At 30.9% G+C, this 27,838-nt stretch overlaps 1 protein-coding gene across 1 annotated transcript in view; it reads left to right on the top strand.

The window, feature by feature from the left end:
• LOC129756201 (uncharacterized) overlaps positions 1–27,838 on the top strand; it is a 199,720-nt gene that overhangs the window by 60,462 nt on the left and 111,420 nt on the right. Inside the window, exons 3-4 of the mRNA XM_055753005.1 lie at positions 870–1,051; positions 23,620–23,684. Coding sequence (XP_055608980.1) covers positions 870–1,051; positions 23,620–23,684 — 247 coding nt within the window. The remainder of the gene's footprint in view (positions 1–869; positions 1,052–23,619; positions 23,685–27,838) is intronic.

Genomic DNA, 27,838 nt, shown 5'->3' with positions numbered 1-27,838 from the left:
AATAACAAATAATCGTTGCCCGATTGGATTGACAGTTGGTTATGCGAAGAATCGGATGTATTTTGTTTTTTTGTTGCTGTTGGTCTCTTGAAGCTTTGTTACAATCTGGGCCGCGATAAGAGCCCCATCAGATATCGAAATGTTTACATTAAACGAATTTGATGTGCTTCGCACTCGGGGTTGCTGATTAGGATCTCAAAGAGGTATAAATTCGGAAAATCAATATGCGAGTGATTCGCGGAATTTATTTTGAATATGAGTAAACGAAAATTTAAAATTCATGTTCTAATCTTTGATTCGTGTGTAAAAATTTACTTAAAATAAGCACGTGCTAGGCAACAGCAAAAAAAAATTGATTTCTCTTCCTGCAGCTAATAGCGAGCTTAATTCTGTCAAGTTTCTAGCGAAGAAAAACATCGGTACTTTGAATATTAATTCAAATTAGACATTACATAAGCGATTAAGCCGAAAATGGACCGCCCAGAAGTTGGAAAAAAAATCAAACACTTTCGGCAGTTCTATTTCCTCTTTGAGCTACCATACTTGGAACCTTCGAGCGTCTAACCATTAATTGAATTCCGATCAATCTATAAAGTGAGCATATTTGTTTGTGTGTTGTTTTTCGAATCCAAATTCACGTGAATGGGACTTCTACGATTTATTGAATGGGTAAACTAGCTAATGCTGATTAATATTCAAGAAACATCAGCAATTGATTTTATTAAGGATGTCAAAAATTCTGAGAAAAAAACTATAAAATTTGAATCAATAGACTTCCTGGTAGAGACACATTTAAAAAAAATCATCTTCAAATGAATTAAATATTTTACATTCTTGTTAACTATTTTCCTTTTTTCAACCAATTTCAGATTCGAAGCGAACAAATCGACCAAAGGAGCGTCGAAGCTGCGGCGCGATCTGATCAATGCCGAAATTGCGAACCTAAGGGATTTGTTGCCATTGCCGCAGTCAACGCGGCAGCGGCTATCGCAGCTACAGCTGATGGCACTGATTTGCGTGTACGTGCGAAAGGCGAACTACTTTCAGCAAGGTAAGTTTAGATGTTTTGATCTAACACTGAGCAGCTATAATGGAAAAAATATGGTTCATGGGTTGTCGAAAAAATTCTGTGCATTTGTCGAAAAACCTAAAACCTAAAACCTAAAGTTCTGTGATTTGATCTAAAGATTTTTTGACGGTTATTTGTGATGCTCTCTCTATCTTTATCAATTAACTCGCAAACAGCTGTAACTTGCAATTCCCTGGGCCGAATTTTAATAAAAAACTTACGTATAATTTTTTAGAGTGTTAAGTTTCAGATTTAGGACCATTTATCCACCGTTGTAAATTTGCAAAAAATTGAGCTACAACATAAAGGCCAAATAAAGTGAATAAGGAAGAGTAGGCTACGCTTGTTTGTGACGAGTGTGTTTTTTTGACTGCGAAATTATGAGTAGAGAAAATTTAGCGAATTATTAAAACTGCATTCGGATGAAACGCCAAATTTAGGCAGTGGGATCAAAGAACCTGGTCACTGTTTTCCGGAAACCTGGTCACTGTTTTCCGGGCGAAAATTGTAGCTGCTGAACAATCGGAGCAAAAACTTCCTTCTTGATGATGGTTCGAAAAGACGTCGCTAGGATTTGCTAGGATCCAACCAGGTAACCTCGGTCCTAAAGCACGAAATCATTCTTCCATCCCTTTCTTTTTTCCAATCTATCTATTGACTGCTAGGACGTGGCCGGCGCCGTTGTTGGTGTCTAAAGAGAGAGCATCAGTTTTGGGCATTGTGAATGTGTTGTCAGTCCCAGACACCATTCATTTGACCTTTGTACAAAATTGGTGGCCTCGGTCAATCACGGAGTAGCAACCATTGGCGATGTGGAACTTGTTCTACTTAGCCACGCCTGCGATCGTGGGATTTGAAATGCATAGCGTGTAATGATGATTTCATTAAATTAATTTATTTTTAATTGGCCAAGGTTTTGAAAAGAGGGAGAAAATACATGCATTATAAATTGAGTTTTGTTGATAAAGCATTTCAAGTTCAACGATTTAAGGTGGATGTGAGCAGCCAATCAAGCTAAGCTAAGCTAAGCTAGCTAAAAATTTGAGCTACAACATAAAATGAAGACGAAACTTTTTTATTAATTTGTAAATTGTTACTGCTTTGCACTCATTTCACAAAATTTATCACGTGCAAATACTTTTTTTTTATTTGCTTCAACTTCTGAGCTTCTAAATTCTCCCTTTTGAATTTGAAGGGGCAGAACATTAGAAAAAAAAAAGTTAGTAAAGGTATATGACTGAAATATTTCTACCGCTAACGGCATCTAATGGAATGACTTTACCATGCAGTACATTTTTAGTCACTGAGATAGAAGAGAACACAGGAATATTGTCGTTATGTTCATATGTTCAGAATCATGTAATTTGCAACTTTCTTCAGTTTCAAGAAATTTCTACCATTTTTGTGAAATTTAGCGATTTTTTTAAATTTACATGTTTGAAATCCGTTCAAATTTATAATGTCATAAGAGAAAAAAATGTACATAGTACAAGCTGGATAAAAAAAAATTTCAAAAAAGTGTGTAAAATTTCAATTGCTGACATCCAAAAAGCATTGAAAATTGACTAAAATCAGTGCCTATTGCACCAATAGTTACAAATCAAATTTTCAAGTGCCAATTTTTCAAAAGAAGTAAATAATCGTTTATTCAATAATAATTATAAATGCTGCTCTAAAATAAACGGGTTCAATTTATTGAAAAGGAGTGCATTTGAAAAAATGCAGCACTTTGTTTTGTGAATAACTGCTGCATGCATGAATAGAAATTAATGAAGTTTTCTGTGAAGCTTCATTCTAATGTTTTGTTTTCATGTGCAAATTTTTGTGACGTTCTCGCGAGTGGTTTTCTAGAAATCGTTCAATACAGAGGGTCATTGACTAAATTTTTTGGGTAGGATCGCGAAAAATTCAGAAAAGTCCTTGTGGGAGGCCCAAAAACAGCTGGAAGTCAACTATTCCACCAACATTCATATGATAATTCGTTTATGGAGTCCAAGAGGATCTAATGGTGAGCTAATTCATTCCAAATTTGACTATTCATGGAGTGAAGAGGAATGATTCCATGAAGGTAAGGAATGTTAAAAATTCAATGAAGCGCAAGCCAAAAATTTCGATTAGGAAAATTACAAAAAAAAAATTATTTTTCACTGGCTTGTCTAGCTCTAGACTCAAAAGCCTGACTTCATTTCAGCAAGGTAAAAAAGCTATTCGCCGTTAAAATAAACAAAATACGATGGTCGTGCGCAAAATATTGGAACCACTAGCGGGGAGATATTTCAAAGAAATAAAGAAATGGACTGCTAAAATAACTTTTTGGAGGGCACCTGGTAGGTGGCCAGCCAAAAACTTTTCGTTGACAAGTCTCGCCTGAATGTTTCGGAGAAAAACAAGGAGAAAAATTGAAAAATTCAATGTCTAGCACTTGAGGTGGCAGACGATCTGTGAAAGCTGCAACCAGCCGGTATTACATAATTATTTACACAATAAATGGCTAAATATACAAAGAAGACTACCTTTTAAATTCGACCTTTTTTCCCTGAATAACACTTCCATAGGTTTAACAAAGTTGATACTCTATTTGGTTGGATCTGGAAAGATGCAATACCCACGGTGCTTTTATGGAAGATGTTTAAAAGAAAAAATACAGTAACTCTAATTTTTTCAGAAATGAAAAATTTAGCCTTTTCTGAATCATTTTCAGGCAAAATTAAAATATTTGGTCGGTGAGTCCTCATACGTTTTGTTTTTTTGAAGATTTGTAGTCCATATTTAGAAATTATTACCTGTTAATTTATTCCAATGCAATGGAATAGTAACTTTTTGCATGGAAAACTATTTTTTTTATTTTTACTGAAATATTTTGTCATTCTGAAACAATAAAAAAATTCAACGCCTGGAAAGATAAGTGATTTGGACTTCCTGAAAAACTTATTTTATATTTTATATTATAAATTTTATTATTTTAAATTTTATTATTTGGAATATCCTTTTTATTATTGGTGTTATCCAAATGTAACATGAATTGAAATTTTCATGTGTGTATCTTGGAGAACTAATTCTGGTTAAAAAAATGTTATGATACATGAATAAGAACAGTCCAACACGATTTGATTGGTTTCCAACAAAATACTGAAAATATTTCATTTTTTTTAAAATGTTCTTTGCAATATTTCCACAATATTTGCAGGCTCTGATGCATATGGGTACGCACTTTTGAAAACAAAAATTTAATTTTTGATGATGTCACTCGTTTACGGCATTTTTAAAATAAATTTAAAGATAAATATTAGATTTAAACATATCTAAGAAGACCAGTTTTCAATAAAATTTTGTTAAAAGTTAAAGTACTTGCACTGAAATCAGCTTATCTTCCGCTACATATCATCTATTTTAAATTTCTTTTTCTCATACTGATGATGAATAAATTTTCTATTAATCATTTGAACTTCACTTTTGCTTAAGAATTGAAGTACTGATGATATTTTCGTATTCATGATCAAAAAAACGATGAAAACCGTTTTTTTCTAGAGAAATTTCTATCGACGGTTTTGGACCTGATTTATGCGTTTGATTTTTTTGTTTTATGAATTTCTAAGGTTTATTCAAATCAATGATTTCTATACTTTTTGCCATAATTGATACACAATTGTAGAAGTTATGATTGTTTTACTGTAACATAAATGCTTCATTATGGTTCTATTTAATAAAAAAGAGACCTTCAGTGTACAGTAGAATAATTAAAATAAATAAGGAATGACATAAATATGATGAATTCGACGCGCTGCAGTCTAGTTTGCTATCGATAATCTGCAATTCACTTTTGCCAACAATACTGATAATTTTCGTACATGTAAGATCGACAAAAACATTGAAATGCATTTTTTAGAAAAATTCCGAATTTATCACAGTTTTAGACTAGATTCATCCATTAAATAAATTTATTTCCAAAAAACTGTAAAATTTTATTTAAAACAATGAATTTAAGAGATGATTTAAATAATATAGTGGGTTGGAAATCGTGGAAGCTAAGATTATTTAATCTCAACAGTAATGCTAGCTCTTTGAATAAAATGGAAGAATCACAGAGTGCAGCAGGGTTACAAAACTTGGCTGGAAAATAATAAAAATAAAAAGGTTAAAGCAAACTCCAGGCTTATTATGATAATTGTATCAAAAGACAGAAACAAGCAAAATTTAAGCTAGATTGAACTGCTGTAGCGATTTGCATTGAATCTGAAGTGCGATTGGAATTTTGAGACATTTAACTAAGGAGAAGTATAAAAACGGATTTCTCATCAAAGATGTCTTTTAACGTATCGTTAACTTTCCAAAAGTCATTATCGTAATATTTTTTTCAAAGCTTTAATTAAGGCAAACGTTTCTACTCCTGAGCGCATTACGAGAAGAGTTATCATAAAAAAGTTATAGCGGTTCCTAGTTTTACTAATTCACTAATTTTATTAATCATTGAGCTTTTTTTCAATAAAATTTCCTACAGTGTTCCACAATCAAAAAATCTAAAAATTATGGATTCAAATGGTTTCATATTATTTTAGATAATTCTAATAATTTCAGATAATTTGACCCTCTCAGACTACTGACAGGATTTGCCAGCCAATTTTTAATTATTTTTTTTAGAATACGAAGATACTTTTTAAGCATTTTTTATGTTAAACAGCTTTGTAACTAGTTTAAAAAAATTTGAAAGTTTTTCAAAGTTTCTAATAACATTGTTGAGTTTAATTTAAAGCTATTAAAAGTTAAAACTAAGAAAATTTGCTTCTCATAAATTATAAAACACTAAAAATATGTTTATTTTTTAAAGATTTCAAATAGAAAATTTTCAAAAAAAAATTTTGTATGGGGGGTCACCGACAAAATATTTTAATTTTCGGTGAAAATGAACCGGAAGAAGCTCTACTTTCTACCCATGCAAAAATTAGAGTTACTGTATTTTTTTTCTTTAAGTCCTTCTACGAAACACACCGTGTACCTCGAAAAAAGAGATAGAGTTATAACAAGTCAAATATGTTGTTTTTCTGTCGAAGGAGGACAATCTGCCAAATCTGCCATAACTTTGATCAAATTGAAAAATTTGAGTAGTTTTGAAAACCAAACTTCAGGGAACAGAAAAAAATGAAAAGTAACATTAGTATGGAAAAGGGGTAGTTTATTGTATGCATTATAGACGGTGCACGTGGTGCCCAAAAATTGTAGTCGATGAGCTTCTTCAAAATCACTTGACATCACAAAAATTTGCACATGAGAACATTTTATTACTAGGCAGCTTCACTAAAAATGTCATCAATTTCCATCCATACATTCAAAAGTTATTCACAAAAAAACTGTTACATTTTTTTTCAAATACGCTCTTAGATAAATGCTTCTTTTATTTCATACGGTTTTTACCTATCGACCTTTTCAATTAGTGAAACAACCGTTTTTTTTTTCAATTTACGTAACGTTCCAGTTTTCCCATCATCAGATGTCTCCCAGAGTAACCCGAAACGTTACGTGAATTTGAAAATAAAAAAAAAAATGTTTCACTCACCGAAAAAAGTTAATAAGTAAAAACCGTATAAAAAGTACCGGTGACAAACTTTTATTCATTCTTTTATTTTTGCACTACTGAGGCAGTCGAAATAACTAATAATTTTTCAATAAGTTTTTGAACGATTATCATCAGAGGACGAACCGGTTATATCCAGTCAATTAGGAACATTCTTGATGATCAGTCCTACCCATCAGAACTGATTCCAGATATCATAGCTGTTACGAAACTTTAATAGCAATTTTCTTCTTCAACATGCCCAACAGTTTATACGACCTGCAAAAAACTGACCAGTATTTTGTTTTTTTTTTAAAGTTGGGTTTTTACAGATCTCTTTGGTGTGTTTGGAGACATCTGGTGGCAAAGCAAAAAAAAAAACAAAAATTGTTGGAAATTTTGCACAAGTGTTGTGGGCTAGCTTGTAGGTTTGTTCTCTGTGATAACATCTTCAGGAGTTTGAGTCAGAAGTCCAAAGTCAATTGAGTCATTAAAAATTATAATTTTGAAAATAATTATCTGTTATATTGAAGATTGTTCTGAGATTTCGGAAACCTTTCTCAAGGGTTTGTAAGTTGACAGCTAGGTAGTAGATTTTTTTCTTATTGTTGCATACCAGTTTGAGTCCTGCTACTGAATGATTGTCTCATGATTGATTAGCCTTCATCCGTCAAAGATATTTTTACCCGATAGAGTTCCTGGAGGGCAAAGTTGATACTTTTCACTGAAACCACTTTATCTCTTTTGTTTCTCAACTGATTGGAACGTATTTAGAGTTTAAAAACTTTGTAATGTAACTCAGACATGCTTCTCAGACAATATTCAGCTAAAACACTTCAGTATTTAGTTGTTCAAAATCTAAGAAAAAAATCCGATAAAACATGTTTCCAAAAACAGATCAGTAATGAATTGCTTAATAAATCACTAAGTGTCTAAAAAATACAAAGTTACAAGCTATGCGTGGCACACAAGGATAAATTATTTTAATATTTTTGGAGCTCATGATAAAAAAAAATGTAAAAAATTGATGTAAGAACAGTACTTTTCAATCAATGAACCGCCAAAAGTGTTTTAATCACTGTAGAAGTGGATTGGAAAGTCAACGTAATTTGACGCATTTTTGCATTTTCAGATTTCCAAAATACGAAGCACAGAACTTTCGACGAATTTCAAAAGTAGCTGCTTTTCGAGCTTTTTGTCAATTTGCCATTTCTTAGACAAACAGTTCTGACAGTTCATTGTTTGGAAAGTACGGGTTTTAAATCACTTTCTTACAATTTTTGAGGTCATGTTCATTGTCATGAAATAAATCCTTGTGCGCAACGTATAGCTTGTAACTTCAGCTTTTTTGGACACTAAGTGGAATTTACTTTTTTTTAGTTGAATATTGTCCTCCAGGAAAAGGAATTCAAGTTCAGAATACAAATTAAGAATACAGATTCAAAATTCAGATTCAGACTAAGCCTGTTTATAAACTTTACAATCAAGTCAATAATATCAAAATGACTTTTTGAGTCAGGAATTAAAGAGATCGAAAAATTGTCAATTTTTAATCTTCAAATTTTTAATCCAACTTAGTTTGTACAATTCAACTGAAAATCACAAATTTAAAGTAGAATTTGAGCTTATTTTTTAGTTATGTTTTATGAAAAAAAACTTATATTCATTTAAAGAAAATATCCACAGGATTTTAATTATGGAATGGATTTTTAATAAATAATATTTCAAAAACAATACATGTTGTTTTTGATCTTCATATGAAAAATCTGCTAAAAATTGCAATTTTTTTTTGGTGTATTATTTAACTAAATAAATATTGCAGTTTTTGAATAGCCAAATTTTGAACCGATATTCCAAATTTGGATTAAGTTCGCAAGAGCAAATTCAAAAAAAAAAATTTAACCACCGATGAAAGTAAGTTACACATTATACAATTTTATACCACCTTTTTAAACATTTTAGAACATGTTTTCTCAAGTTACTATTTCAAACGAAAAACTTATGTTAAACATTAACTTATAAATGCGTGATTAAATAATTACAATAATAATTAGTTTTAAAGTTTTTCTTTGTTCATGCAAATTGTTTGAGCAAAAATACCATTAAAAAATACCCCCTCCCTCTCCCCCTCCTCCTTCGGGTTTTTCCAACAGTCCTGCCCAAGCCTATAATTGCATTTGAATTAGTTTGATTTATTTTTTCATTTTTTTCACTTGGATAGTTTTGTGGTTAAAACATTGAAATATAATGAATATTTTGACTAACATCTGTAGAGATTAAAAATAAAATCATCTGAATAATGAAAACGATTTCCAGTAATGTACTGTCACAAATCGAAATATTGATTGAGATTTTTCAATTCCAACATTTTTAACGGCTATTTTTTAAACCTTCAGGTTAGGGCAAAAAAAGGTTGGATTGCGTTTTGACAAATGGTGTTTTTAACATAAGAACAAGCTAAGAAACCGTATTTAAAAAAAACCTCGATATGCACATCATTTTTAAGAATGATTTTTAAGAAATTATAATTATATCTGAAATGAAGGTTACAAATCATTTTTAAACAAAACCTTGCGATTAAATAAGATTTCATCAAGATTCGAGCTGGTTATCTAAGAATAAAAAATAAAATTTTAAAAAGTTATCAAACACATATCAAATGGATTTCGTTTAACTGAATCCAAACTCATTAGCCCTTGGTTTCATAGAGTAACAATTTGGCATCAATTAATGTATGGACAAAAAAGAAAAATTGTACTTAATTTAATGTTTTTCTTAATGAGCACATCATTTCCAACAGTTTATAATGTTTTTACGGAAATCATGAAATGAAAGATTCATTAGGAAATAAAAAAAAATTTGACTGAAGAATCGCTTCACAAAAAAGGTAGAGTGCAGAAAGTAAAATCTAAATTTTGGGGGAGGCAATTTCACTTCTCTTTAAAAAACATGGTGTTTAATCAAAAACGGTTCTTCAGCTGCAGCAAATTACTCAAAGTTTGGTGGAGGTTCCAAACAATAAAAATATTAAAAAACTTTGATGAGTATAATTTTAGGTCATTTTTTGGTCATATCATTTTAGTCCTCAATTTTTGTAATTTTTGTAATTTTTGTAATTTTTGTAGTTTTTGTAATTTTTGTAATTTTTGTAATTTTTGTAATTTTTGTAATTTTTGTAATTTTTGTAATTTTTGTAATTTTTGTAATTTTTGTAATTTTTGTAATTTTTGTAATTTTTGTAATTTTTGTAATTTTTGTAATTTTTGTAATTTTTGTAATTTTTGTAATTTTTGTAATTTTTGTAATTTTTGTAATTTTTGTAATTTTTGTCATTTTTGTAATTTTTGTAATTTTTGTAATTTTTGTAATTTTTGTAATTTTTGTAATTTTTGACATTTTTGTCATTTTTGTAATTTTTGTAATTTTTGTAATTTTTGTAATTTTTGTAATTTTTGTAATTTTTGTAATTTTTGAAATTTTTGTCATTTTTGTCATTTTTGTCATTTTTGTAATTTTTGTAATTTTTGTAATTTTTGTAATTTTTGTAATTTTTGTAATTTTTGTAATTTTTGTAATTTTTGTAATTTTTGTAATTTTTGTAATTTTTGTAATTTTTGTAATTTTTGTAATTTTTGTCATTTTTGTCATTTTTGTCATTTTTGTCATTTTTGTCATTTTTGTCATTTTTGTCATTTTTGTCATTTTTGTCATTTTTGTCATTTTTGTCATTTTTGTCATTTTTGTCATTTTTGTCATTTTTGTCATTTTTGTCATTTTTGTCATTTTTGTCATTTTTGTCATTTTTGTCATTTTTGTCATTTTTGTCATTTTTGTCATTTTTGTCATTTTTGTCATTTTTGTCATTTTTGTCATTTTTGTCATTTTTGTCATTTTTGTCATTTTTGTCATTTTTGTCATTTTTGTCATTTTTGTCATTTTTGTCATTTTTGTCATTTTTGTCATTTTTGTCATTTTTGTCATTTTTGTCATTTTTGTCATTTTTGTCATTTTTGTCATTTTTGTCATTTTTGTCATTTTTGTCATTTTTGTCATTTTTGTCATTTTTGTCATTTTTGTCATTTTTGTCATTTTTGTCATTTTTGTCATTTTTGTCATTTTTGTCATTTTTGTCATTTTTGTCATTTTTGTCATTTTTGTCATTTTTGTCATTTTTGTCATTTTTGTCATTTTTGTCATTTTTGTCATTTTTGTCATTTTTGTCATTTTTGTCATTTTTGTCATTTTTGTCATTTTTGTCATTTTTGTCATTTTTGTCATTTTTGTCATTTTTGTCATTTTTGTCATTTTTGTCATTTTTGTCATTTTTGTCATTTTTGTCATTTTTGTCATTTTTGTCATTTTTGTCATTTTTTTCATTTTTGTAATTTTTGTAATTTTTGTAATTTTTGTAATTTTTGTAATTTTTGTAATTTTTGTAATTTTTGTCATTTTTGTCATTTTTGTCATTTTTGTCATTTTTGTCATTTTTGTCATTTTTGTAATTTTTGTAATTTTTGTCATTTTTGTCATTTTTGTCATTTTTGTCATTTTTGTCATTTTTGTCATTTTTGTCATTTTTGTCATTTTTGTCATTTTTGTCATTTTTGTCATTTTTGTCATTTTTGTCATTTTTGTCATTTTTGTCATTTTTGTCATTTTTGTCATTTTTGTCATTTTTGTCATTTTTGTCATTTTTGTCATTTTTGTCATTTTTGTCATTTTTGTCATTTTTGTCATTTTTGTCATTTTTGTCATTTTTGTCATTTTTGTCATTTTTGTCATTTTTGTCATTTTTGTCATTTTTGTCATTTTTGTCATTTTTGTCATTTTTGTCATTTTTGTCATTTTTGTCATTTTTGTCATTTTTGTCATTTTTGTCATTTTTGTCATTTTTGTCATTTTTGTCATTTTTGTCATTTTTGTCATTTTTGTCATTTTTGTCATTTTTGTCATTTTTGTCATTTTTGTCATTTTTGTCATTTTTGTCATTTTTGTCATTTTTGTCATTTTTGTCATTTTTGTCATTTTTGTCATTTTTGTCATTTTTGTCATTTTTGTCATTTTTGTCATTTTTGTCATTTTTGTCATTTTTGTCATTTTTGTCATTTTTGTCATTTTTGTCATTTTTGTCATTTTTGTCATTTTTGTCATTTTTGTCATTTTTGTCATTTTTGTCATTTTTGTCATTTTTGTCATTTTTGTCATTTTTGTCATTTTTGTCATTTTTGTCATTTTTGTCATTTTTGTCATTTTTGTCATTTTTGTCATTTTTGTCATTTTTGTCATTTTTGTCATTTTTGTCATTTTTATCATTTTTGTCATTTTAGTCATTTTTGTCATTTTTGTCATTTTTGTCATTCTATTTTTTTTTGTTTCCGAGGTTTTTATTTATCAACGTGAAAAAAATAACTTTGAATTTGGTCTGTATTTCGTGAGATGATCGCTGGAAAAACTTTCCGCCAATCATCTTGGTACCTGCTGGCTGCCATTAAAATTCCTCGCTCTAAATGATCTTGACAGGTAACAATTACCTGTAGTCGCTGCCAGTCTTCAATGAAACTAGTCAGTAGCTTAGTTTAGAGTAGACTCCCAATGCTTAAACTGAGTGGATGCAGTTGACCATCTTTTTCTATTTAATATACCAGATGCACGATAGATCTAGGAACGGCAACTCCACTAAACGCTTGACGAAGGTTGCAGTCGCGAGTTAAGTTTGAACGGTTAAAAATTTTCGGTGGGCGTTAATCTCTCACGAGAGCCTGGTATGGTACCACAAAAAAGGGGTACTATATGGGAGTGTACCTGACAGAAGTTTTTAAGTTTCTCCTCACAGGTGTCTGCTGGGAGCTACCAAGCAATATGTGGCTGTCAATTAGCTGCCAGTTATTGAGAGTTGGTCTCGTGATTGAACATGACTATTTTTGAGGGTTAGGTCCTTTGACATTGGGTGATATTGAATAGATATCAGTGTGATATATCGATATTTTAAAAATAAATGTTCTATGATTTTACAACTTATGCAAACCGTGAGAATAATCCACGTAATAAGGAGACCTTATCACATTAACGTATTTACAATTCTGGCAAGTAGCGTATATAATTTTTTTTTTAATGGAATTGACTTAAGCCATGTTAGCAACACTCATCAGAATTGCATATTTGCGGTGTAGTTTAATTTTAATTTATTCACCCATTCACATTATCTACTGTTGATTGGCTCAAGGAGCAGGTTACATGTTTTTTTTTGCAGCTATGCATGAATGGAGATAATTTGTGCCTGCCACTGTTTACGGTTTGCAATCCGGATATCGGAATGCATTAGCGATAAACGGAAAGCTTTGAACATACCAATTGCGCTTGATTTGGTAGCGAGTGATCATGTTATGCTTCGATTATCGAAGTTTTAACACGTTTGAGAGTAATATTGCAGTGTCTGTGTAGAGTCAGTGTCGGATTCGAAATACTGGATGATCTTATACTACCTTATACTACTTTATAAAAATTGCCTTATAAGATTGTTTCAAAATTTCAATTTATCAGAGGTTTATTTTTCACAAAAAAAAACTCATTTTAGACCACCTTGATGTCATCGTGCATTTCACGCCCACCCAAACAATGCTTAACCATCATTTTGGACAAACATACAAGTTGATAGATATACCAAACCCGATAACCTCCATCGTTGACGTTGCGGTCTTAATAGTTCAAACTCAATCGGAGGAAATCGATCGATCTTTTGTTCATCACATTTGGATCGAATCGCATCGAGTGTGGTGCGATTTCTTTCCCAAGATATGCAAGTAGTTTCTCGCAAATGTTGCCAGGCTAGTCAGCATTCGCATTCATTCAATATTACATCTGGAACCCTTCTTGAACCCGAGCATTGCATCGCTACGTTATGTTACTAGCTGGTGACATTTTAGTGTGTGTGTTTGTTTGTGTTTATGATTGAGACTGCTTCGGCTTTCCGTCGAATGGACATGTCCCTCTGTGAACCATGTGGGATGATGCCCATTCAGCTCATTGATTGAAGACGCGAGCGGTGTTGTGATGGAATCTTCAATTGTTGTGTCAATCAACCTCCCAACAACGCCGGATCCGCAGCTGCCCTCAAGCATTGGTATCAATAACAACAACAACAAAACTGGCAAAGTGCCACGTGTAGCAACGACATGAACGTTGCGAGACTGAGTTGTTTACGCCACTGCGCATAACATTTTTCATTCTGCTGACATACTAGTGTGTGGGAGAAATCAGATTTGCTTTCCGATCAAATGAGGGAAAGTATTTTTTACAAAATTAAATCTTGAATAAACACAGCCTCGCAGAAAATAACGGCTATGTCTTTAAATATCACTTCTGAAGAAAAACAAAAAAATTAAAAAAAAAACAAATCAAACGAACAAAACGTACAAAACGAACAAAATGAACAAAATGAACAAAATGAACAAAATTAACAAAATGAACCAAATTAACAACATGAACAAAATGAACAAAATGAACAAAATGAACAAAATGAACAAAATGAACAAAATGAACAAAATGAACAAAATGAACAAAATGAACAAAATGAACAAAATGAACAAAATGAACAAAATGAACAAAATGAACAAAATGAACAAAATGAACAAAATGAACAAAATGAACAAAATGAACAAAATTAACAAAATTAACAAAATTAACAAAATGAACAAAATGAACAAAATGAACAAAATTAACAAAATTAACAAAATGAACAAAATGAACAAAATGAACAAAATGAACAAAATGAACAAAATGAACAAAATGAACAAAATGAACAAAATGAACAAAATGAACAAAATGAACAAAATGAACAAAATGAACAAAATTAACAAAAGGAACAAAATGAGCAAAATGAACAAAATGAGCAAAATGAACAAAATGAACAAAATGATATAAACAGTGTTCTGAATATCACTCATTTTCAATGAATGTTTCTGATTGCCCTTCGCACCTGAACGTACAGCGGTCGGGTTTCGTTATTGATTGCTACTCGACCTACCCGATCATCGATCGTTCAATTCATCGCTAAAATACAGATCACCTCGCTAGATGCTTGCTGTCAAAACAGTGCAGCACCATCATCAAATTGGAATCTCACCAATGCGCAATGCATATGGCGAATCTTGTTGGTCTTCGATCAGGAGTGAATGGATCAGGCAGTGAGTGAGTGATACATGAAGCCGATCATTAGCGTATTTTGTTTGATTTGATATACAGCAAATTAATAAATTTAATAAATTTATCTGTTGTTATAACGTTTTTTAACATCAGTATGATTAAAATCAAATTGTAGTTGTGTTTGTGAGGGAAAGATGTTCAATTTCGCCGTGTTTTTCAATTTTTACAAGTTCTTTTATTAAACTGTCGTCCGTCACGTTAAAATTACTGAGAATTTATGGTGTTCCTCACAATTGTTTGATTTTTCTCGTCCTGCAAAAAATAATTTTGATTTTCATATAATTCAGGCAGATACTGAGTGAGCTACATTCAGAATGGATCAGTTTGTATCTCAATCATCTCCGATATGCGATGTTTGCTAAACCGATTATTCTGAATGATGCGACTCGGTTTGCATAGCTGATAGGAGCGCTGATCGAGATTGCATACCAGCCAGGCGAAGCAGTTGCGAGAGGCGCTTTCCCATTATACAATCAGAATGTTTCCAACAGGAAACGCATCCTGAGTGTTTGTTTTGATTGATATTCAGAACACTGGATATAAAGTAAAACAAATCGAAAAGAGTAAAAGAGTAAAAAGAGTAAAAAGAGTAAAAAAAGTGAAAAGAGTAAAAAGAGTAAAAAGGGTAAGAAGAGTAAAAAGAGTAAAAAGAGTAAAAAGAGTAAAAAGAGTAAAAAGAGTGAAAAGAGTAAAAAGAGTAAAAAGAGTAAAAAGAGTAAAAAGAGTAAAAAGAGTAAAAAGAGTAAAAAGAGTAAAAAGAGTAAAAAGAGTGAAAAGAGTAAAAAGAGTAAAAAGAGAAAAAAAGTAAAACCACAAAGACCATAAAAACCAAAAAAAGACCAAAAAGACCAAAAAGACCAAAAAGACCAAAAAGACCAAAAAGACCAAAAAGACCAAAAAGACCAAAAAAGACCAAAAAGACCAAAAAGACCAAAAAGACTAAAAAGACCAAAAAGACCAAAAAGACCAAAAAGACCAAAAAGACCAAAAAGACCAAAAAGACCAAAAAGACCAAAAAGACCAAAAAGACCAAAAAGACCAAAAAGACCAAAAAGACCAAAAAGACCAAAAAGACCAAAAAGACCAAAAAGACCAAAAAGACCAAAAAGACCAAAAAGACCAAAAAGACCAAAAAGACCAAAAAGACCAAAAAGACCAAAAAGACCAAAAAGACCAAAAAGACCAAAAAGACCAAAAAGACCAAAAAGACCAAAAAGACCAAAAAGACCAAAAAGACCAAAAAGACCAAAAAGACCAAAAAGACCAAAAAGACCAAAAAGACCAAAAAGATCAAAAAGACCAAAAAGACCAAAAAGACCAAAAAGACCAAAAAGACCAAAAAGACCAAAAAGACCAAAAAGACCAAAAAGACCAAAAAGACCAAAAAGACCAAAAAGACCAAAAGACCAACAAGACCAAAAAGACCAAAAAGACCAAAAAGACCAAAAAGACCAAAAAGACCAAAAAGACCAAAAAGACCAAAAAGACCAAAAAGACCAAAAAGACCAAAAAGACCAAAAAGACCAAAAAGACCAAAAAGACCAAAAAGACCAAAAAGACCAAAAAGACCAAAAAGACCAAAAAGACCAAAAAGACCAAAAAGACCAAAAAGACCAAAAAGACCAAAAAGACCAAAAAGACCAAAAAGACCAAAAAGACCAAAAAGACCAAAAAAGACCAAAAAGACCAAAAAGACCAAAAAGACCAAAAAGACCAAAAAGACCAAAAAGACCAAAAAGACCAAAAAGACCAAAAAGACCAAAAAGACCAAAAAGACCAAAAAGACCAAAAAGACCAAAAAGACCAAAAAGACCAAAAAGACCAAAAAGACCAAAAAGATCAAAAAGACCAAAAAGACCAAAAAGACCAAAAAGACCAAAAAGACCAAAAAGACCAAAAAGACCAAATAAAACAAAAAGACCAAAAAGACCAAAAAGACCAAAAAGACCAAAAAGACCAAAAAGACCAAAAAGACCGAAAAGACCGAAAAGACCAAAAAGACCAAAAAGACCAAAAAGACCAAAAAGACCAAAAAGACCAAAAAGACCAAAAAGACCAAAAAGACCAAAAAGACCAAAAAGACCAAAAAGACCAAAAAGATCAAAAAGACCAAAAAGACCAAAAAGACCAAAAAGACCAAAAAGACCAAAAAGACCAAAAAGACCAAAAAGACCAAAAAGACCAAAAAGACCAAAAAGACCAAAAAGACCAAAAAGACCAAAAAGACCAAAAAGACCAAAAAGACCAAAAAGACCAAAAAGACCAAAAAGACCAAAAAGACCAAAAAGACCAAAAAGACCAAAAAGACCAAAAAGACCAAAAAGACCAAAAAGACCAAAAAGACCAAAAAGACCAAAAAGACCAAAAAGACCAAAAAGACCAAAAAAGACCAAAAAGACCAAAAAGACCAAAAAGACCAAAAAGACCAAAAAGACCAAAAAGACCAAAAAGACCAAAAAGACCAAAAAGACCAAAAAGACCAAAAAGACCAAAAAGACCAAAAAGACCAAAAAGACCAAAAAGACCAAAAAGACCAAAAAGACCAAAAAGACCAAAAAGACCAAAAAGACCAAAAAGACCAAAAAGACCAAAAAGACCAAAAAGACCAAAAAGACCAAAAAGACCAAAAAGACCAAAAAGACCAAAAAGACCAAAAAGACCAAAAAGACCAAAAAGACCAAAAAGACCAAAAAGACCAAAAAGACCAAAAAGACCAAAAAGACCAAAAAGACCAAAAAGACCAAAAAGACCAAAAAGACCGAAAAGACCAAAAACACCAAAAAGACCAAAAAAACCCAAAAGAGCCAAAAGAGCAAACAGAACAAAAAGAATAAAAATTGCGAAAAAAACAAAAAGAGCAAAAAGAGCGACAATAGTGAAAATACCAGAGAAAACCAAAAATAGCCAAAGAGCAAAATATTACACAAAAAGCGAAATATTACAAAAAGAGCAAAATGAGTATAAAAATACAGAAACAACAAAAAGTGCAAAAAAACAACAAGAACAAAAAGAGCAAAAAATGTATAACGAGCTTAAATAAAAATACAGGAAATAATACAAGAAGAGCAGAAAAATACAAAAAAAAGCAAAGACCAGAAAAAGCAGAGCTTAAGAGAGCAATTAAAATGAATACATCAGGTAAATCCATAAAAAACACTAAAAAATTCTAGAAGGAAAAAAATGATGAAGACGAAAACGATCAAGATAATGTACTTAAAAATCGTTAAAAAGAGAAGAATATTAATATTTGTTCAAAATTTGTTCAATTTGCTTAAAAGTCTTAATGTTTTTTCCAAAATTTCAAATTTGTGTTTGCCTTTAGGTTTGCATGATTTTTTCAAATTAAAAAAAAAACATTTTTTTAGTTCTTTTAAGGCACAACTTTTAAATTTTTCAACTGTTATAAAAACTCAAAAAATTGTTAAAAGTTCCATCTGATTTACCAAATATTATTTAAAAAAAAATACTTTTACAAATATTGCAATTTTCATAGGAAAACACCGAGATAAGATATCAATTCCTTTAAGAGTTAAAAAGAAAAATATTCTTGTTAATAGAACAATCTTGCTTATCACGCAATTTGATAGGACAGAACTTGATAAAACAAAGTAAAATACAGACCCCGTTCATTTTCGGCAACCACAAGATTTGGGCAAAATCCGATTTTGGCACATGGGCCTAAATCGAACAGTTTTTTGGAAAGACATTGCTTTAAAGATTTCGTTAGAACAGGATCAATATAATTCAGCCAAAACCGTAAATAAGTTTTTACGTTCTTAAATGGTGATAAAATACAACAACAAAAACAAATATTTAAAAAAAATTAAATGCTCGAAAATGATTAAAATTACATATAATCAAAAAAACCAATACGAACAAAAGATTAAAAATGGAAAAAAATAGCAAATATGACAAAAAAAAACAAAAAGTATAAACAAAACAAGAAAAGTGCTCAATTTTGATGATATAAAAAAATACCAAATGATTGGAAATGATCAAAAATTTACTAAAAATTAGTATAATGATAATAATAACAGTTTTTTTCCGAACTCAGTGAAAAAACAGTTTAAGAAACCGTTCGATTTTGGCAACATTGGATGTTGGCAACATTAGATTTTGGCAACACAAAATGTTCTGGCGTGTTGCCAAAGTCGAACGGGTCTGTACAAACAAAAGATTTTAAATGATTGAAAAATAAAATAATAAAGAATATCAAAATAAGCAAATATGATAAAAAAAAACAAACACTATAAACAAAACAAAAAAAGTGCTAAATGCGTTAAAAACATGGTATAAAAAAAGAACAACTGAAAATGGTCGGAAACTGTCCAAAAATGACTTTAATGATAACAACCATAGTTTTTTGTAGTAATACGTGAAAAAAAAAGTTGAGGATAGATCCGTTCGATTTTGGCAACATTCAATTTAGACAACACAAAATATACGGGCTTGTTGCCAAAATCGAACGGAGTCTGTACAAACATAAGACTAAATAGGACAAAAATATCTAAAATATTATGACGAGTGACAAAAATAGCAAATATGACAAAAAAATTTCAAACGTTATAAGCAAAACAAGAAATGTACTAAATGCATAAAAAACATGATAAGATAAAATTAAAAATGACTTAAAACAGTCGAAAAAGGGTTAAAAATTACTTTAATGATAATAATAGTTTACTTTGTAGGTATAAGTGAAAAAAAAACCGTTTGATTGTGGCAACACAAAATATTCGGGCATGTTGCCAAAAGCGAACGGGGTTTTTATAATAAAACAAATCAAAACAAAATTATGTTAATGATAATAATTAGAGTATTTTTTGTAGAAATAAGTGAAAAATAAGTTGAGTAAAAATCCGTTTGATTTGCCAACTTTCGATTTGGCAATACAAAACGTTAGTTTTTACTATTAAAAAACATCGTTTTGTACTTTAAATAATGTTGCCATTTCAACAGCAAGATACCGAAATAAGATATAATATCCTTCAAGAGTAAAGAAGAACCACGTAAAAAAATCGCGATAAAAAGACCTTGCTAATCACGCAATTTTGGAACAGTAAAATCAAATGGGCTAAATATATTAAAAAAAACTAGATAGAACATAATAAAAAAAATGAAACAAGATAAACGATATAAAACAGGATGAAACAAGTCAAAACCAAGTATTATACAATTCTAAACACGATAAATAATTTAAGAAAAACGTCAAAAGGTAAATCATATAAAGACATGATGTTGAAAGAAGTAGGTTTCAGTGTTGAAATAAAGTTATCTTTCATTCACATTTGTTTGTCAAGTCCTTAAATAATTCGCATTACATTAGCGATAGCTTTTTGTCACTTTCACTTCTCACATTCCCTAACCGGGAAAGTACTCATTTCTCAATGAGTGCTTTGATACTTTTACCCAGAATATCTGGCAACACTGTTGTGTTACCACGAACTTATTTTGTGTAGTCTCGCCTAACCGTGTGATGATGTAAACATTTGTTCCGCGTTTATCATCATCATCTGTCAGCAGCAATTATTGATTCATCGTTTTCGATTGCGAATCGGAGCAAGAGGAAACAAAACAAACAATGTTTTGGTTCTGCTCGTGGCAGCAGAAGTCTGCTACTGTTACAGGATGCCGGAGGAACCGAGAGAAAACAGTAAGTTTCTACAAACGACAATAAATAGAAAACCAAATGAAACAAGAAAAGAAAAGAATAAATAAAAAAGAATAAACAGGAAAGCTATAGAAGCCTATCATAAGTTTCCGTTAACTTTAAAATGCCACTTTTTCAAATAAATTTCTTTTGTGGTTTAGTATATGTGTCTTGTTGTGTTTTCTAATGTCTTTTGAAGTTGACTTATTATATTTATTGATTTTTTGACTAATTTTATTTATTTATTTTGTTTCCATCTGTCTTATTTGATCTTGTTTTGAATTGTATAATTATGTTTTGGATATCGTTGTCTATCTTGCTTCATCTTGTTTTTCTCGTTTTTTTTTTCTTTAAGTGAGTCATGTCTTTTTATCTTGTTTCGTTTTATTTCTATCATATTTTATATTGTTTCGTATAATTATATTTTTTGATCGCATTTTATGAAATTGAACATAATTTAGTGCAAATTCTAAAGCAGATTTATGTTGCCATAAGAGAGTAAAATGTTGTCGTTCCTGCTGCATGTAATGTGATTTCCCCATGCATGTATTTCGATTGCAAACTTTGCTGATTTCTGGCTTGCTATGACATTTCTTGAGTTGTTGCCTAATTGAGTTCCTGGAAAATGAAGAATTGGCTATAAAATCGCCGAAGAGCTGACGTCATGATTTCATGTGCTCGAGATGCATATGAAGTGTTTCACAGTTTTTTAACACTCTTGTGGAAGCAACGCTGACCTGCTGCGCAAAGATAAGTATCCTAATTTTTTTTAACTCGTGCAGTGAAGTCTTTTAAAAGGTTATTTTCTAAATTAATCAAGACTTACAATTTTAAAAAGATTATTCTTGAAAATCAAATTTTGTTATATCGAAACTTACATTTCCTCTTTAAATGAATAAATAATCTTATATGCATAAGCGAAGCAATACATTATAGATTATAATTTTCATGTGTTAAAAAGCTAAAATATAGTTGTTGGAAAACTTTAAACGTGATCTCATTATTCAATTTCAATCATTAGAGTAATTAAAAAAAAAAACCTTTCGAGTTTTAAACAGACCTCGAAAGGTTTTCTGTTCTACTAATATTTTTCGATTCTCTTTCTAATTTCAAGAGCGAGTAAAGGCGCTTTATCCTTGGTCGATGACCAGAAATGTTTGTGTACTGAAATCCAAAACAGTTCATCTTAGAAAACTTAAATCTTAGAATATTCTAATCATTTTCTATGATTCATCCAATTTGTCAAAATGCTTCTGTTCAGGTTTTGTGATTTCTGTGTACAAAATAAATCATTTCCAGCCGCTGAAGAATGGTCCCTGTGATTGTTGAATTTAATTGACATTAAGTACGGTTTCTTCATCGAGGAGCATTTTTCTTAGCATGCTTCCAACGATACTGCCCCTTTGAAACGTATGGTACTGGTGGTCCACGTTTTTTCCTGTTCCGGTGTTCCAGATGTCTCTGCGTTCTCTGCTCCATGATAGGCCCAACCAATTTATGTTTTCGATTATTTTAATGTTTTTATGTTAGAATAATTGAAAACATGAAGAAAGACAAGAAGAATAATAAAACACTTTTACTATTCTTTGGGACTCAGACATAAGTTCTGGCTATGGAAGTACGATTAGTGATTAGTGATTAGTGATTATATTTTTTGATCGCATTTTATCATTTTTAACATTATTATTTTATATGATTTTTTTTATTTCAAGACCATTTTTAACATTCAGTTTTATTATTAAATTTTTCTATCGCGTTTTTTTTCTTACCCAGTTTTATAAAATTTGACTTTTTTGCCTTATTTCATCTTGGTCAATCTAGTTCTATTCTGTTTTTTTTTTGTTTAATCTCATTTATCATGTTTCATCTTGTTCAAACATACTGTATCCTGTTTTAACTCAGTTTGTCCTTTTTCATATTTTATCTTGTTTTCTTTAGTTTTGTTTAGTCTTAGTGAAATTTGTTAAATCAGGATTTTTTTTTTTAATTTTGTGTTGTTTTGATTTATCTTTCTTGTTTGATATCGTCCTTCTCTATATTGATCTGGTTCATCTAGTTTTGTCATAATTATCTGAGTATTTTTTTAACTAGTTCTTCCACTTAAAAAAGACCTCAGAGTGCATTTTAAAAAAATACTGTTTTTTCGTTTGTTTTAATCGGTTAATAGTTTCAAATAATCAGATTTGCAAAGCCGCCGGAATTTGTTGGTTTTTGAAATTCTTTCAAATCAAATGGAACCATTACAATCGTCGGCATTCCACCCCTCCTGAGGGAAATCAAATGTCACAATCCAATAGCAGCAACAACAAATCCATACCCTGTTAGCACTCCAAAACACCATACCTTTGAGGCAATTAGCGAACCTAATAGCACCCGACGGCGACTTCCCTTACGTGTTGAGTGCAAAACTAACTCCTCGGGAGTTTCACAAAATCCCTATTATATGCAACGAATGAACCAACAATAATGGTTATAAAAACGTTAATAACAATAATAACAGTAAGACGGTAAACGCCGGGTTTCGAAGCCTTCGTTCGGGAGTGGTCTGCATACTCGAGCATATGTCTTTAAGTCACTTGGCACATGGAGCTGACTTTTACAAATAGCCTTCCGGTAGGTAAATGGGGGTGCCTCTCGGCTTTAGTGCCTTCAGTCGATCTGATAATTCTCTAATAGGCTTCAAAATATTGCTGCGCTCTAATGATTTGCGAGTCTCCGACATTGGATTTGTCTTTTCGCGTCTAAGCGAGTGATTTAGAACCTTTTAGCTGTTGATTTTGCTTTGTTATTTATTGATATTTTGATGAAGGTATGAGTAATCGTTAGACAGATTTTGGAACAATTACAGAATTTACATGTTCGTGCACCAAAAAACAAAGTAGATAAAATGTAACACTTTTTGAAACAATGTCAGTAAAACACAACTAAGTTCACAAAATTTCCCACCATTAACGTGCCCGACCGGATGAAATAAAGTGGTCTCATTCAGCATTCAAACCGATCAATGCAACATTGTAGTACTCGATCCACAAATCATCGGAACCATTAGTTACGGTTCACCTGGCTTGATCTGCATGACACTATCTAATTGAGTCTAATTCCGATCGTTTATCACTTTAATTTCTTTTTACTTTTTTTTTTCTTTCCTTGCAGTCTTCAAACGCAACATAGACATCGGAATGCACACAGCACCAACACCAAATATAGGATTTACTAAGGTGAGTTGAATTTTATTGGTGTTATTTTGTTGAGAAAAAAACATATCAATTCATACAAAGTTATTTATTATATGCTAGATTATTGGCATTGCGGTGAACGTTATGGTGAAAATTCATGATAGAAAAATTAAACATTGAAAAGGAATGACGGATAGATAAAGCAAATGCTTAGTAGAAAAAAAAATTATAGGTGATGAAACTAAGCCAAGAGCATATTTTCTGGAAAGCTTGAAAGGTGCATTCTAGACTCTTTGTCCCGCATCAATTGAATGGTTGTGAAAAGTAAAAGCGAGGCCGGCGCAAGGCGGAATTACGTTCACCCATACATCCAACCCGATGGATTGGTAAAGCACGTGCTTCCTAATCGGACAAAAAGTTTAGACACACATTTAGATAAAACATCGCTCAACTGGTTCAGCAATTGAAAAGCTGTTAATTCACACAAACCACCTGGGATGGGAATCGCAACGACAACCGCACGCAGACGGTTCATTGAACAATTCATCAGTCATAATGCTCTCATACTGCTGAACTCGGTAAAACACACTTACTTCCACCTTTCAAATGGCACAACTAGTGCAATACATCTTTCCATGGCTTCCATATTCGTCTGTAACCGTCTTTCGTGGCTCGTAGAAGATGACTTGAGTGGCAGTGACTATTCCCCAATAAGAGCTATGGTAAATACGTTTTCATCCCCCGGCACAGTGGGGCAGACCTAACCAATGGATGGTCAAAACCTCATAACTTTTTTAAATAAAATCCTACTGGTTTGAAGTCTTCTGAAAAGTTATTCATCTGATTAAAATCTTTGATTTGATGCATTTTTTTACATCTAGATGTTGTGAAATTTGATCTAAATATTTTTTAGCAGATTTTCCTTATCAACTTGAAGGCAACTTAGTCGATCGACGTGAAAATGATCGTGTAAGGGTTTTTAGGACCGTTTATAAGTAAAATGATGCTTTAAGATCTCTCCCCTTACAAGAATGGGGGGTCCCCATACAAATGTTACCTGAATATCTACAAAACTCTTGAATAAATAATGCAAATGGGCCCAAATTTGTTAAGAAAGAAATGCATGTTACTTTAACGCTAGTTTGAGACCAATCTCTTTTCTGGAAGAAAGAGATTTCATTTGATGTCATGTCAGTGTGATCAGTGGTAACAGAACAAATAAGTTCAGATAATAAAGCCACAAACTCATATTGGTACCTTATATAAGTAGCTAAAGGATCAAGTAGGCTGTTACTCAATATGACAGCAAAAAACATTTTCAAATATCCAAACATTCAGTGCGTAAATAATTTCTATTTTATTTTTAAGTAAAACTTAAAGATCTCAACATTTTAAAGAAAAAAAATGTTGAATAAAAAATTAAGTTAGTTAACAGATAGGTACTAAACATCTGACCGAAAAAGATTTGAGAAAGTTATACAAAGCTCATATTATATTATAAGGTTATAGATATTCCAAAGAATCTTATCTGCTTGTCTGTAGATAAATAAAACTTTAAAACCGAAATAGTAGGGTAAAATACCTAGATTTCGACAGTTTTTGCTTGATTAATCAGAAAAACCATGTAAATAAACTATTTTCCTAAAGTTTTTCATTTCAAATATGATTGGTTATATGAATGACTTTTTTCTTCATCCTCTACCTTTTTTATAGTTCAACAGTTTCAAAACAACGTTTTTATTATCCTTTTACTAAAACCTCTCTATGATCTAGTTTTCGACATTCAATTTAAGTTTTCGACACAAAAAGTTTTAGTTTTCGACAAGCATATTTCCACCTCCTTTGTTAGCTCAGCAATATGAATATTTGAGTATTGGAATTGCTTGTCTACCTCACGGCGTTTTTTACACCATGGAAACAGTATAAACATACCGAAGAAGATGGGTGTCGAAAAATAGATTATTAGGTGAATTTGCAGCGCTAGTTTTCGACAGCTCAAAAAACAGTTGAGATTTCATTAAATGTTAGCAAAAATATAAAATAAATTACCGAAAAGATTGAATTCAGAACCTTATCTATCCATTGATTCCTTTTATGTTGCTTTTAATCAAATAGAAGGGGTTTTTTACGTGATTCAAAATCCTTCTTATTCGGTCGATGGTATTGAATTTCAAAGGTGATTTAGAATGTTACTTTTAAATTGTATGTATGTATGTATGTATGGTTCCCCCATCGGTAGCAAGGTCCTGCCTATGTCTGTGTGGCTTGGCCTTCGAATTTCTTCTAGGGCTTCCACGGTCCGATGGTTCGTCGAAGGAAGGCATCCAACCCTCAGAAACCTACAATGGCCGGCTACCCGTGCCGCTTGCAATAATTTATTCAGGTTCTCCCCAGATGCATTCCTTCTAATATTATTTGCATCTAGAAATGCAAGGAATAGAATGATAAAGGGAATATTTTGAAATTTAGCAATATGATAGAATATAATTCAATATGTATAAATATGATGATATTATGTTAGATAATATAATGAAATGAATAGCCAAAAGGATAAATATTAAAGTTATTATTATTATGTTTAATTATTTTATTTAAAAGGATACGGAACGGAACAGTGCTGACAACTATTTATCGTCTCACTATCTCACAGTGATACTAGCCTTTAGTATTACTGCGAGGGATCATATGAATCAAAATAATAAAAAGAAAAAAAATGAAAATAAATTAATTATAAGTATAAAATAACACTTCAACCATTTAAAATCGTTTTTAAATTTTTCGTTAATTTTGACAAGAAAAAATAATTTACCGAAAAAGTTCAATGCATTTTTTTATTATATTCGTCTCTATTATTGTCCACTTTATCATTAACAATTTAAAAAAGTGTAATATGCAAAAAAACAAGATAAGGCGTAATTAAAACAAACTAACAATTAAAAATAAACACTTGCATGTAAAAACTTGATACAAAACGGTTATTCATACAAACAAGATGACAAAATATTAAGGATGATATTCGAACCTAGATCAAACTTAAGGGATAATGGTCAACAGAAAGGTACAATTTCAAAGACTCGTAGATAATTTCATTACTTGCTGAGGAGAAGATGGAGCATTCAAAATATTTAATTTCAAATAATTTATATTCGTCCAGTTTTCATACATCGCAAATCCAAGTTCATTATTCTCCAACAAATATGAGCATGATGGTTAATTCATTTAGCTAACTATTTTAATTCAAATGGCACAACTCAATATCAAATATGAGCCGTTTCAAATAAACGAATTGTAAAAAAGAAAAAAAAAATCAAATATTCCATTAAATAAAATTGAAGTAGTTGTTTCAGAATAGATTTATGTGGCAGCTCTGAATTAATATCTCTTTTCCCGGGTTCTGCTACTCGCCACCATTGTATTAATGGCAGGAACGTCGTTTTTCAATCAGCAGCAGAGAGAAAAAGAACACAACATATAAATCAGAAAGATCTCACCAAATTTCTTTCGCCTTCGCAAGTTGCGTCCTCGAATTGTGGTATCCTTCTCTCTCTCTTGGTGCTCACATCTAACATTTCACAGCTCAACACTATGTTCCCCTCTCACTCGCACTAACACTAAGCACTTGGGGTGAATCAATATGCACATGAAATTTCATGACCAAGGCAGCCATTTTTCCAAATAAAATTAAAGCACTTGAATTCACTTCACATTCAGATTCTTTATTTATATGTAATGCATTCCCAATTTATTTAGTTGAACATAAAACTAGGCACTGGTTTGCATTCACTGGATTCGGATAAGATTCAAGAAAACTGCCCATATGCTGCAAAGTGACCTAGCGAAAAATAGAACCGGACAAACGCGAAAACTGAACCGTACCGCACAGCATTCCACAGACAACTCTGATTTAGAATGTTACTTTTAAATTATTGATTTACTACTATTCAATAACTTATTTAGAAGAATTTTTTTATTCAACGTATGCCAAAGTGGGAGAGCAAAAGTAGAAAAATATGAACATAGATAGCTTGAGCCGCCGAACAGAAAGATTAGCCTTCCATTAAAATTTTGTCGAAAACAAGCTCCTGTCGAAATCTAGAGTACCGTAAAACGGGGTAACATTGATCACCGGGGTAAATTTGACCAACAATAAACTTTTCCACATTATCATCAATAACGTCTATAGTTCGAATTTTTGA

The sequence above is a fragment of the Uranotaenia lowii genome, chromosome 3 (genome assembly GCF_029784155.1).
Source record: "Uranotaenia lowii strain MFRU-FL chromosome 3, ASM2978415v1, whole genome shotgun sequence".
Taxonomy (NCBI): domain Eukaryota; kingdom Metazoa; phylum Arthropoda; class Insecta; order Diptera; family Culicidae; genus Uranotaenia; species Uranotaenia lowii.
This window is presented reverse-complemented; position numbering and strand designations above follow the sequence as displayed.